At 33.1% G+C, this 14,940-nt stretch overlaps 1 protein-coding gene across 1 annotated transcript in view; it reads left to right on the forward strand.

Annotated features, from left to right (window-relative positions):
* The first annotated feature begins 11,225 nt into the window (after positions 1-11,225).
* LOC123695820 overlaps positions 11,226-14,940 on the forward strand; it is a 29,061-nt gene continuing 25,346 nt past the window's right edge. The window contains exons 1-4 of the mRNA XM_045641754.1: positions 11,226-11,265; positions 11,611-11,786; positions 12,429-12,498; positions 12,569-12,700. Of these exons, the coding sequence (XP_045497710.1) occupies positions 11,611-11,786; positions 12,429-12,498; positions 12,569-12,700 (378 nt within the window). The 5' untranslated portion in view covers positions 11,226-11,265. The remainder of the gene's footprint in view (positions 11,266-11,610; positions 11,787-12,428; positions 12,499-12,568; positions 12,701-14,940) is intronic.

Consider the following 14,940-nt stretch of genomic DNA (forward strand, 5'->3'; position numbering starts at 1 on the left):
AACAGCACGAACGAACATAATCTGAGAACTTTATCTCTCTATATGTATTATTATTTTTTAACCAAAATGTAAAATGCTTTCTATATTTATTTTGAGGCAGAGTTTTGTACCAAAATCTCTCATCGTTTGTAAATAAACAGCCACCATACGTTTTCGCATCATTAATTCATTCTGAATGGAAGTGAATCCGTCTAGAAAATCTCGAACTAAATAACACAGTTGGGAAGTCTAACGAACCACTAATTGGCTCACTCGTGTGCGACACTTCGGATAACATTTAATGGTCTGTGACTCAGATTTAGTTACAACTAATCTGCCAGCTAATGTGCCGTCTCTGATGACAGTTTACACTGTGTACAGTGCCTTATTTACAAGCATGATGTATGTTATGTACTTAGTCTTATGCATGTACTTTTTCAATCGAAATATAAGTATGAAGTATGCACCATTTAAATCGATGATTAAAAAAGTGAATGAATTATTAGTGTGTCAAATTGTTAGTAATTTACTTGGTTTCTTTCTTAACAGAAATTGAAAGAGACTATTTTAAAGTAATCTATGTGTAATCATTTTTATATAAAAATCTAATTCACTATCTGAAAGAATAATATAAAAGAAAAACCATCAAAGCTTTGTCCACCCAAAATCTTGTTAATAAACGTCCGAAATGTCCTTAGGGATAATGTAAATTTTGTTAATTGAGTCTCCAAATCTGGACACTTATAAATTTGAATATTTTTCAGACTTAATGGATAGAAACTCAAAAGATTGTTTAACGAAATCATGTTATTATCTGTTACCAAAGTAGTTCTTACTTTGAATTTATAGTTTCGATAACGAAACATCTACAATATATCGAGAACTTTCCAAAACAACATCTACTTACAATCTAAGCTTTATAAATTATTTAGTTTTATGTATTGATTCCTGTTTACTATTCTGTACTTTTTTTCCTAGAACACAAACAAATAATAACAATGTTATTTAGACTAAAACAGTATTTCTTTTAGTTACTTTATAATATTCTCCTTTTTCATTCTTTAAAATAGTAAACATTAGAAATATGCTGTTTAATTTGAATATTCTCTCTTTGAATATTGAATCATATTTTAGCCATTAATCGATTCAGCAGTTCTGTGGAAAGAATGAAAGTATCCCGACATAACACATCACTAAAACCATTTTAAACAATTGTATTTCACATTAATTCAACGTTTTCGAATTTGTACTTAAATTCACATTAGTACAAATTCGAAAACGTTGCTCTCCCCGAATAATAAGAATACCCGAAAAAAAATCCCGAAAATCATTTTCCCGAGTTTTCTATGCTGACCTGGAATATGAGCTACAACATGGAAGGACTGTCAATATTAACCCTTTGTTCCCATGATAGGTACTGGCACAAAGCAAGGAATAGTAATCAGGTCGTTGTTTCAAATAGTTAATACTTTTTTATGTCACTCTTCTCTCGGTACAAATATTAGTATGAAAAAGTTGAATATTAGAAGTTAAGTTTTAAGTCACAATTATGCTAAAATCTTACTCCCATAAAACAAAATTTGAATAAATCAAATTTTTAACTTCTTACATCCATAATAACATTACCATAATAAAATAGACGTGCCATTAAGTTCTATAAAGGTAAAGTGTCGGTAACTCAATCCTATACAAATGGGCGGAGAGCTATAGCGTTACAGTCGCCTGACGTCCATTTCCTAACGGCGATAACTCAATCAGCCGTTTGGATTTTTCCTTATCTGTGACTGGAAGAACATTATGACAAGTGAATTGTAGAGAGGAAAACAAGGCGGTACGTGTACGTTTCTATGGATAAAATTAGCTTGAAAAAAGTATTGGTAAAAGTTCAAAATCACGATGCTTCTAACGGTGATGTTTTTGTCTAGCTATGATCAAGTTACATTGATATGATGTTAATATATGGACGAATTAATTACATAAAACACACATTAGGAAATTATATTATCAGGCTTTAAACATAACTAGCTTTTTACGATATAACCGAATTTATAAATCCTATTTAAATGTTACCTACATCTTTTCTTTATTTTTCTATAGATTTACACTACAATGTATAAAATATAATATCCTGACTCCTTAAGCTTTCGCTGCTATTTTACTACCTATTGTCGGCGAGGAGTCCTTAGTTATGTTCATTGTTGGTTCACAAAGCGTAGCTGTTTGCACCTGACTTGTATTGTTCCCTCAAGCAAACAAACTATAACATACAATTGTTATATAAGCATTGATTTAGGCGTTAGTGTACGGTGTTATTGTCTTATGTCAATATATTTTTTGTAAATGTTTATAAATAAATACCTGTGTATGAGACTATTCACGTGGGTGTCTTTAAAAGTTGGTTATATACCAGCTTATGTGTTAGGTTATACAAAATAACAAATACCTATGAAGTAATATGTTTTACACATGTATAGACTAAAGAATAACATTTTATTTGATAACCCACTTGGATTAGCTCTTCATAGGCTGCCATCAGACAGACTGCAACACAACAACCGCACGAAGTCGCATTAGTAACCGCACGCAGTTGCTATACTCAACTGCACGCAGTTGTCTGCAGTCGGGTCCGACTTCACGCAGTCGAAACCAAGCATGTAGGCCAAGAGTTAGTGTAATGTCGCCTCTACACATAGGCCAGCGCATTCGCCAGCGCGCTGGCGGTGCGCTTGCAAACGCGCTTGTGAGTAATCCACACATTGGAAGGTCGTTCAGTATGGTTTGGTTCGAGCCAATGTGCGGACGGATTCAAAATGGATGTAACAAACAAAGAAATAAACACACTTTCACATTTATAATATTAAAGTAGGATGCTCTTTGTGAAGTAAAACATTGTGAGGAAAACGGCATGTCCAAGAACCTTATTTATTTGGCACTTTTAATACATACAACATTTTTATTTTTATAGTACTTATTTTTTGGGTTCCACAGGCAGTTTTAACTCTGATAGAGCTCAATAAATTTAAATGTTTCCTCGTTACTCATATTGTTCGCCATTTTGTCAAGTTAGGTGTTAATTCGCCGCAAGAAAAAAACGTGCACTCCTGATCGCTGCTACAGTCAAACTGATCGCGCGGCCAATGTGTGGATGGTGCGCCAAGCTTGCGACAAGTGTCCTTTGATGTTTCCGACACCGCGCGGCAAGCTCGCAAGCGCGCTGGCCAACGTTCAAATACCTACCACCAGCGCGCGAACGCCCGTTCTACACATTGGACAAGTGCATGTGCCAACGCGCTTGCCAACGCGTTGGCCTATGTGTAGTGCCGGCATTAGGTTTGACGTCGAAATGGAAGCACACACGTTACGTCTCTTAAGGCGACTACACCACCGAAACTAGCGCCCCCCCAACATTTTATTTTTTTACTCCTAAACCAGATCAAATTTAAAAGATCTAGCTCGGTACTTGGCTAGTATATTACTTGTAGTATTTTTGGTATTACTTTTCACTATTTTGCATTCGGTAAATAAGGAGAACTTTTGATTACCGCCAAAAGTGGCCACATTTGGCGGTAATCAAAAGTTCTCTAGAATAATGAACAGTTAGAATAGTGAAAAGTAATACCAAAAATACTACAAGTAATATACTAGCAAAGTACCGAGCTAGATTTTTTAAATTTGATCTGGTTAAGGAGTAAAAAAATAAAATGTTCGGTGGCGCTAGTTTCGGTGGTGTAGGCCTCTTAATATTATTACGGCGCCGCCGCCGCCGGCGATATAACCGAATTAAAAAACTGCAAAATACACCACGAATGTGGATTGATCCTTTGCTATTATTTTGCCATACGGAATATTATTTTGCTATTATTTTGCGTTCGGTTCTTTGACTGACTGCACACTAACTGTATGCAGTAGCGGTGGACAGCATGCGGCGACGCTACCCGACTTCAGCCGACCGCGCGAAGTTGAACGCGCGACTGTATGCAGTTGATATTGACTTCACTCGACTGCAGCCGACTGCGTGCAGTTGATATCATGACAGCATGAAGTCGAACACACAACTGCTTGCAGTTATATATATCGACCGCGCGCAGTTGCTGCGATGCAGTCTGTCTGATGGCACCCTATTTGGTACACATACAACAGTATAATAACTGCGTTAAAAACAACCGACTTCAAACTTGCACTTGCAAAAATGCCTATAAAATAAAAACTACTGGGCCTATCCGAATAAAATTTTTATGGGACCAATTTGACACCATACCGCATCGAACAAAAAAAGAATCACGTAAATCGGTTCAGAAACCTCGGAGTAATCGGTGTACATACATAAAAAAAAACATACCAGCCGAATTGATAACCTCCTCCTTTTTTTGAAGTCGGTTAATAAAATAGATGTCTGGTCTCGCATTTGGTTGTCTTTCTTCATCTATGAATATTATTATTCTGCAAAACAATCCATTATTTCCATATTTTTAAGATAACAGATGAACACGATAACGATAACAGGGTTACATCAATTATTAAAACTGTCGAAAATATAACCAACAAAATATTTCATAAATTAAAAATATGAACTTTATAAGCTCATCCTGCTTAAATATATAAAATATGGAGGGATTTGAGAGAACATTTTATAAAGTAGCAAAGTAAATCCGAATCTATGCGTATTAATTTATGAGTAGAGGTTGGCGGAGATTATGCAGATCCGCATTAAAATTTACTGCACTCGCTCGCACTGAAACTGTCTGATATGTACGTTGGCTATTTTTGACCGTTATTTTGACTTGGTTATATTCCACCCATATATGGCTTACGTCGCAAAATAGCGACATAAATAGGCATAAAATAATAGAAAATGTCAATTGAACAGAGTGTAGGTATATATTTAATGTACGTTTTTATTTCGAATACTAAGGAAAAACAACGTTTAATTAAAGCGTGTTAATACTAGAGATGCACCGAATATTCGGTTCCTATCCGGTATCCGGCTTATCCGGCCCTTTTTTACTATCCGGCCGGATACCGGATGGTAATGTACTATCAGGCCGGATACCGGATAGTAAAATTGGTAGATTTTATAAATAGAATCGAAATAAAGACAGTTGTAATTGAAGCTTTTTATTATTTTTAACGAAATTTTTTTTCACTGACACGATAAAAGTGTCTCTACCAAGAACTGTGACCGCGCGAACGTTCACTACGAAACAAGTCAAAACCTGCACTGCACATGCGGCGTGCCGGTGCGCGACACGCACCAACGAAACTCAAAATGCCGTCGGCCGAATATTCGGCGGCCGGATACCGAACATTCGGCTGGTGGTCAGGCCGAACATCCGGTATCCGGTATCCGGCCAAACAACTATTCGTTGCATCTCTAGTTAATACTCTACTTAAAAAAGTTACTTGTTTTAAAACGGCACTAGTTAAGGTAGAGTAAAACAATAAAAAAATAATTAAAATAAATAAATTATTATGATGATTTTTTTGGGATACAAATCTTGTCTGACAATTTTTTTAAATAAACCGCCTCACATTACATCCCGCAACATTACATGATCATAATATTATATAGTTTCAATAAGCACAGTGCGATGCGGCTTGACATAGATTGTGAAATTCCTTTGTCGACTAAAGAGCTGCCAACGACAGAAGAGCATGCTGACACTCCTGTTTCTAATAGTTCCCTTATAAAGAAGTTTCAAACGAACCTTCACACTGGTGACGTCAAACGCTAATTAGAAGCGAAGTACAAAGCTGCCACCTTTCCTCTTAGGACGATACATTTTTACAGAAAATGCTGACGTTTTGCGTTTTTTGTTCGCTATTCGTGAGGGACACAGTGTTCCTGTGATGAGACGTTATAATGATTCTATGAAAAGAATGTCGCTAAGTCTGATAACAGATTATCTCTTGTTCTTGTAATTGAATACAGACTCTTTAGATAGAGATGAAGAGATTTTTCTTCGAAGTCTGTAATGTTTTAATGAAGTAGGTAACTACAACGGGAAAACATATTTGTAGTACCTAATTTCTATTATATGACTAGCAATGTAACTGTTAAAGATTCTTTAAAGCAATAAAAGAAATAGATTATACATTAGGATATTAATTTACTGACGGTATCTATAACAATACGATACACGAATCTACGATTCATTTCAAAATATTATTTAATAGTTAACATTTGACTTGTCATATAAAAAAAAATATAATTTAATAGTGAGAATATCATTCAAGTTCCACTATGAAGCATACTCCTACCTGACGTGTGTATCATTCGCTTACTTTATAACTTTTGTACAATATGAGCCTTTGAAACCAGCACTACGTACTGTATTGTAAAATTTTTCTTTCCCGATTTTTCTCTTTTATTTTCAACGCTTTCATTTGCGAATATAAAGTTTTAACGAATTACTTCACGCATATTACGCGTTTATATTTTTTATCTTCTGCTCAACTGTTTTAAATGCATGTACGCTTTTGTTTCATTTGCGTAGCGTGAAACAATTTTTCTGAAATTATCTCTATTTAAGAATGTATAGTTGAATGTAAAGACTGTGAAATGTTAAAAATCAAAAGTTTGGATATAAAAGGTAGATAAGTTACAGATTTTTTAACAAAAATGTATTGGGACAGATTATTCGTACAATAGAATTAATAATTTATAATCGGGGAATCCTTGAATATGCATTAATATGTAAAAAACTGTACCTTATATTTTTACGTGGATTTTATCGGAAATAATACATTTTAATGAAGGCATCACATGAAAATTCGAATAAAAATCCAATTATTAACTAATGCATAATAATTGTAAGTCGACTAAATACAAGTAACGAGAATATAATACATAAAATCTGTGTAAATGGACGTTTCCAGAATTTTATTTGAAATGTGTCTATTATGTTAAAAGACGGTAATGGAAAGTATTTTCATAAAACCTTTCTCCAAGCTCTCTTCACGTATTTTGATCTTTTAATCTCTTAATTACATGAGTGCAGGATTCGCGGGCTTTTACAAAAATAACCATTCAAAATGGCCGCCACCCACGCCTCCCTCGATATGAATTATTCTTTACGTTGCTACTAGCAATACGCATAAATTAATTCTCGGAAAACGTATGAAAGTTTAAAATATTGTTATAAGGTGGAAACATTTTAATTTTATTTCTTTATTGCTGAGTGGCATCGTCTTTCAGCATTTATTTTTCAAGATAAATTCGTTTTTATTTTATATTAATATCTTCATACAAATGTTACAAGTCGACTGAAAATGAATTGAATTGAAAATTTCATAAAAAGTAAAGATGTAACAACATGCTTTAATTTTACTGCAAATATTAGGTAGGTACCTTAAGTAATTTTACGGTTTATTTTTGCTTTAAAATACTGCGTAAAAGTTTAACGTGAAAAAGATTTAGGTCTTCTACCTACATGTACTGTGTACAATAATAAAGATATTTTGATATGCTAAAAAACCACATAGATTTGTCCTACAATACAAACTAACATACTACAATACAAAAATACAATACCTACAATAAATTATTTTTCATTTCAGGTTAAATATCTTAAACATAGTATTTCAAGATATCAAGGCGAAATGAGAAAATATACCTACTCAATTTAAAAGCACGTAAAACATTGCAAAACCGAAAGATTTATTAATCCTCCGATAGACATAAGTGGCCGGCGCTTTAATGGTTCTATTCAGGTTTAGAGATTTCGCAAAATCACCGCTCAACCATTTCTCTCCTTTAAAGTTTTTGCTCTTATTCGACACGATTCGCGTCGTCAGTAACTCTATTCCAGACTGAGTTAAACTATTGGGTTACCGGAACTGCTGATCGGCGAAGAAATTCCATTTTAAATAATATTATATTTTATAGAATTTACCAATTGTAGGAAAATTTACAAGTTTTAGAAAATAATACTGACTCATAAAAAAGGGCGTGGGTGTCGAGCAGACGTGTCAGAAGTGAAACTTCTTTGGCAAGATTCAAAGATACGAAATCGCGCCTTACTCCATGAGGTGACGGTATTGCCATGACGCGACCATGAAATTTTTCTCTCAATGCGCCTAAAGAAGTTTCACTTAAAAAAATAATAAAATTCGCAACAGGAAAAGCCTAAGCCTTTAACGTTTCAGTCTAAGTTTTCAGTCAACTGATATAGAAACAGACTTTGTTATATTATTCCAATCATCTTATTCTCGAGCTTTTAATGGATCTTTGTGATTAAATGTATAATATTTCAACATTAAACAGAACATACTTAAACAGGTTTTACACGTTATTAAAAGTCGTATAAACGGCATCATCGTTTTTCAGTTAAATGGCCGTCTCTGCAAAATGTTCAGCATGTTTTATGACTGTCGCATCCCGAATAGCGGACAGTAAAATTTTAACAACCATCTAAAATTTTTCATTCATTCAATTACTTCAAATAGCTACGATGGAATTGATTAAAATTGTTTTTACCTTTACAAAACTATAACATTATTTCGAGTCCTTTTTATTTAAATGCTCCTAGGATGTTTGCTAATGTTTCTATCAATACAAATAACAGTTGATTATTGCATTTAATTTTTTTAAGTACACTTCAAGTCTATTTAGATTTTAATAAAACTCATGTTACCATTTTGAAATACTAATCTAGAAATTTTCAAACTACTCCATTTTGTCAAATCTAATTTATGTATAATAAATAAAGCATTCAGGAATCTCCGGTTTGAATCTACATATTGAAGTATATTCAATCTCTTTGTTAACATTTTTCTGAGAGGATATCTAGATGGCTTTGTAATACGAGTATAATATGAGTACAAGTCTAATATAAAATAAATATTAAAAAACCAATTATGTTGAGAAGCGTCAGCGAACCATCTTTGGGTACTATTGGGACGGGGTAAGGTTTATATTCAACTTTTAAAATTGGTACCTACATTATATCATTACTAGCTTACCGCCCGCGGCTTCGCCCGCTTTCTCTAAAACGATTTGAGATTTAAACTATCCTATCTCTCAAGTTGGATCGAACTGCACATGGTGTGCGAATTTTATTATAATCGGTTAAGTGGTTTAGGAGTCCATTGAGGACAAACATTGTGACACGAGATTTATATATATTAAGATTTTACCAGTATGTTACGCATATAGCATCTCACCAAATTGTTACGCAACTACAGTGAAATGTTAGTCAAAAGCACAGTCAAAAGTCATGAAATAAATAAAAGAAGAAAATTGATGAATTATTTTTGCTTATAGTATTAATTTCTTATTTCATTAAAGAACAATCGCAACAACTACTACCCGCGCGAGTAGAGTTCACTTGGCGAAATATAATATTAAAATATGGAGAGGAAAGTGTTTTTGGGAGGGTCGGTTAGCACCAATCACGAGGTCTATTATGATGCTGTCTTGGAATTTACGTTGGCAGGTGAGCTAAGAATATACACATCGATTAATAAACATGTTTCTCGAAAAATATAGCAAGAGTTTAGCGATATACGCTTTAATATGTTCCCGCAGCTATTATTAATATTAAATAGGTAATTGAGATTCTTGTGAGGGTAGTGAAGTATGCTTCATTTCTTCCAAGATAATTTGCTTGCTTTCTTTAGCGTTTTACAAAGTTTTACTTTATTCTTTTTGCGCTGAAGTAACAAAATAATACATTGTATTTTATAGTACTTGTACAATGGGTAATAGAAAAATTTACGAAATGTGTTACTGATAAAAAATGTTGATTTTTACGTTGATGTTTCTGCGAAACTAAATAATGAATAGTGGTTATATTGCGATTTATTTGCACTAGGTACTATTTACTCGCTTTGATTGCTCTACATAATTAAAAATGTAGCTTTGTGCAGTTTTAGAACAAAAGATAAGAAGCGATTAATATTCTTTTGGCTCAGAGTCAAGAGAATTCCCACCAATTTAGTGCTAACCAAAAATTCTGACAAACATTTTAATTCTTTTGTTTACAGGCTTTAGTTTTATTTGTTATTATCTACAAATACATTATTCATTTCCTTGTGGCCTATTATTTGGACGATTCTTGGGAGTTCTTGGACTTTTTCGTAATGGCTGGTGAAACGATATTCTTGATTGATGTTTTTCTTCAATGCCTGCATTCTTTTTGGCCTATCTTGCGACTTCATATACGAGTTTATCGAGTCAATTTTGTGTTGTTAACCTACGATCTGATAACTCTTATGCCACTGACTATAATATGTAAGTAATGTCATAAAACGTACACCTAAAAATAAAATGGCTTTTCCATCAAAATAGAATATTTTAAGAGTTAAGACTTCATTCATGCACAATCAGTGAGTTAGTTATGATACCCATTTTAAACTGATTAAAAAGTCCCGTTAAGCAAACTAATCATAAACTTTCTTGGAAATGTAGGAATTTGTGTAGCTAATTATTTATTTTTGCGTAATCTACATAATATACATTGTCATACATACTGTATTTTATTAATAAGTATATTTTTAACCTTTTTTAAACAACAAATAGAATCTGTTTCTCATTCTTATAATATTATTAGCTTATCGCCCGCGGCTTCGCCCGCTTTCTCTAAAACGATTTAAGATTTAAACTATCCTATCTCTCAAGTTGGATCGAACTGCACATGGTGTGCGAATTTTATTATAATCGGTTAAGTGGTTTAGGAGTCCATTGAGGACAAACATTGTGACACGAGATTTATTCTTATAATATTAATTATAATCGGTTAAGTGGTTTAGGAGTCCATTGAGGACAAACATTGTGACACGAGATTTATTCTTATAATATTACTAGCTTTCCGCCCGCGGCTTCGCCCGCGTTTTCAGAGAAAACCCCGCATAGTTCCCTTTCCCGTGGGATTTCCGGGATAAAACCTATCCTATCTCTCAAGTTGGATCAAACTGCACATGGTGTGCGAATTTTATTATAATCGGTTAAGTGGTTTAGGTGTCCATTGAGGACAAACATTGTGACACGAGATTTATATATATTAAGAATTTTCTATTTTCATTTCCCATCCTACAAGGCATTTATTTTCGTTTTGAGATATAGTCATATGTCGCTAAATACTTCCTACAAATTGAAAGAGAGATAAGTATAAAAAATAGTCGTAGATTTGAAGTTTTGAAACACGGCCAAAAGCTCGGCTCTAACTCCTGCGTTATTTTTCAGTCAAATATAAAAAAGAATATAAGGCCGTGGTGTTATTTGGCCGGTGGCTGGAAATATGCCGTATATATAGACTCTTCGTGTTTTTCCAGAGTTTAAATGACGCTGTAAGTCGTAATATGCACTAGTTTTTTGAAAAAATCTATGAAATTTGATTTTGTAGAGTTTAAATGATGCCGTAAGTTGCAAAAGTCACTATAATTTTTGTACAAAACTATGTGAATTTATATATATTTTTGATGAAACATTTAGAAAATCACGATTAGGATTTAGATATGCAATAATTATTATAAATAGAGATAAAGCCATTTATGTTTAATATGCGTTTATTGTTTCAAGCGTGTTGCACGTAGAACATATTTTAAGTTACGATAAAAGCATATAAAACTGTAATCCTATCATTAAAAGCATAACTTTAATCCACTTACTTTTAATAATTTACGTATATTCAGATGGGCAGCTGTCGCAAAAAGCTATATCTACTCGAGCATATCCTTGTAGTGATATTAGTTTTGCACGGTGGTACCTGTCTTTGGTACTACCTTCATCGACCATCTTTAGCAGCATTGAAGTGGGAACACCTGGGTTATACATCCCGAGTTAATATACAGAAGATGCATTTTCATAAGTATATGATTATTATTAATTGTACATAAATAAACACATAATATGTGTAGCTAGCATATATCTACGTATAGCTTAAGTAGAATTACATAAAAAACTTAAGGTAAATCTACAAACTGCATTATGGTCACGTCAACAAAGTAATATTAAAGCGAAGGATGAATTATTAAATTCAAATTATGGTAGAGCTTTTCAAAAAATAAAAAAAAAGACATTATACGATTAAAATATTTACATCTTTACATTACAATATCATTAGCGTTAGTGACACGGAAAGAAAGATCTAACTGAATTAATTTTCGATTTTGTGTATTGTTAATTATCAAAGTGTGTTAGTTTCCTACAGACTACACAGTACAAGCCCTTCAATCAAATACAAGGTACCCAATGAAGTTTCCAGATTCCGTCGTACTCTGCGTCAATTAGGATCCTATTCATACTCCTAATCATGTTTTCATTTGACATTATATCTGCTAGTTTAAATTATATTATAAATGTTGGATGTAAAACATGTGATTGCGTTTATACGTAGGTTTATTCTATCACATGTAATGTAAGAAATTTTTTTATGTGATGAATTCTACACTACCTATTTCCTGTTAGGTGAATTTTCATAAATAAGCACTGATTACCTTATTTTTGTCAGTTATCTCAATTGCTGGTATTACTGCGCGTGCCGACTATTCAACTGTATTTTTGGCGACGCTTTTCCACTAGTAAGTTTCAGAGTATAGAAAAATCATACCAAAAGACGTTGAGAAATACATTCGAACATGTATATTTCAGCATGGCTCAGAAAAATGGCTGACATCATTCTTAATGCTTTTCGGATATGTGTTCATACGATACCGTTTTATTGGAAGTTTGGCTTGGGAATTTGTTCTCGAAAAACGGCGATGGTCCGTCTTTGTGGATCAGGTATGAGATTCGTCCTTTTTACTGAGAATTCCTGAATGGATTCACGTTTTATTATAGCCTCTTGCTTGTTAGAAATCTGTAGAAATAAAATGTCGTCCATTGAATGAATAAGGAGTCGAAATACATGCGGTTTATACGAAAATGGACTGGAATTTATTGCCATTATATTAAAATTATTATTTTTTAACCTTTAGCTAATGATAATATTCTGAAATCAATTTTGAAATGAACATTTTATGGACGTTAGAGACATTCATGGTAACGAAATAAAACATTTATTTGTTATTTAATATTAGGTTTTAATTATCTTTATGTGTGCTTTTAGTTGAAATTTGTAACTTCTTCATTTGTATAAAAAATACAAGAAAAGAGAGAAAATGAAACTTAACTTATGTCTTTACGAATGCATTTTTATTATTAAAAATTATTCTTTAACAGTATCATCATATGATCCGATACCTAAAATTCCGTGGAGCTCCTGAAAGCTTGATAGAGCAGGCAAAGCAGTATAAAGAACAGCTTTGGCAAATGAAGGAAGGAGTTCTGACGTCAGCACATTTACAAAAATTACCTTTTCCATTCCAAATGGAACTAATTTTCGATATCAATGTTGGTCATTTCCACGATTCTTTGTTATTGAGAGACATTGGTAATGTTGTTTTATACCTACATAGGTATTTTAATATTCAGTTACGACTTACAATGTAGATTAATTCCAATTATTGAAATAGAAAAGAATTTCTAACTACGTGAGTAAATTATAGATTTTTCTTTTGCTAATCGATCGATCTTTTCATTCCAATGGAGTCGACTTTATAAAACATTATTGCTTACGGATTTCAATACATTGAATATAACCTTACTTTGTAAATTGTGAAGACTTTAAAGTTACTTTGTCTTTTCTTTATTCCTTGTTACATTTTATTCACCATTTACAAATTCACAAGCAGATAAACGATTTCATTAACTACTATGGTTACTGTGACTAGATGAAGCATTTATGCGGCACATTTCTTTGCTAATGAGGCACGAATTGTACTTAAGTGGTCAACACATTTGGAACCAAGGGGTGGTGAAGGCCGGAATGATTTGCGTGAAGCGAGGCGTTATAGAAATGCTTTCTGATGAGGATGATGAAAGCCCAATGATCGCTTTTAAAGAGGGAACTGTAAGGATATATTTGTAAACTTTAAAGTCGGACAAAAATAAAAAAAAAAGTTCCAAAAGATTTTCTGAAAAGTTAAGTTGTTGATAAATCCCTTGCGACTAGCGTGACCACGTGTCGTATAGACATTTTTTTACAAGTCTTTAACCTTTAGCGGATCAATTTTTGGAATTTCTTGTTGTTATGCTTGTTTACCTAAGAAACATGCCTTTTTTAATCCTCCCCCTACAATTCCACTTGAATAATAAGTCAATTCAAGTCCCTCTCCGTGAACTTGATCTTAAATCTAATTAACAAAATCTCCAATATCCAAACAGACATAACCGCAGAAAGGATTAACCATTCGATTCAAAAACTCCAAACTATTCCAGGTATTGGGCGAGATAAGCCTATTCTATTCAATACCGTCAAAGGTTTCAGTGAAAGCTGCAACGTACGTTGAACTACAGGTTAGCATTCAGTGAATTCAATGGACGCTTGTTACAATGCATCCATCATTCGAAGCTCGGACAGCGAACTCATCAAAGGATAGTATTTGAATCTATCTTCGGTTACCGCGGAAATTTTTTATTAGAGATATAATTTATGAAATGGGGATAATTAAAAATTGGAGCTATATCATTGAATGAAATTTGAAAATTGAAGATTTTAATCTAAGCGCAGATTATGCAGGCCCAGTAAACTGTATTTAATGCCGCCAAAGAATTAAGAAATGTTTTATTTAAACTACATAGCATATTGCCTTTTTTTTACGCATTTTAAATACTTACATCATTTTAAAAGGTACTACGTAGAACTGATTTCCTACGAGCAATGACAGAAAACCCAGCGATGCTACAGAAAATTCGCGAAAAGGTTGATGAACGATTGCATAAATCAAGAGAGACGCTGGTAAATTAATTAATTTGGCTTTTTTAATATTGCACAACTTGCAGTAGGTAGGTTGCTGTTTGTAATTAAGTACACATTTACAGAATTTATTATTATTATTTTCACATGACGATTAAGTTATTTTATAATAAGAATTGACAAGATTACTTCGCACTTGCTAGCTTGATATTACAAGCTATGATAT

This window comes from Colias croceus, chromosome 11 (assembly GCF_905220415.1).
Source record: "Colias croceus chromosome 11, ilColCroc2.1".
Taxonomy (NCBI): Eukaryota; Metazoa; Arthropoda; class Insecta; order Lepidoptera; family Pieridae; genus Colias; species Colias croceus.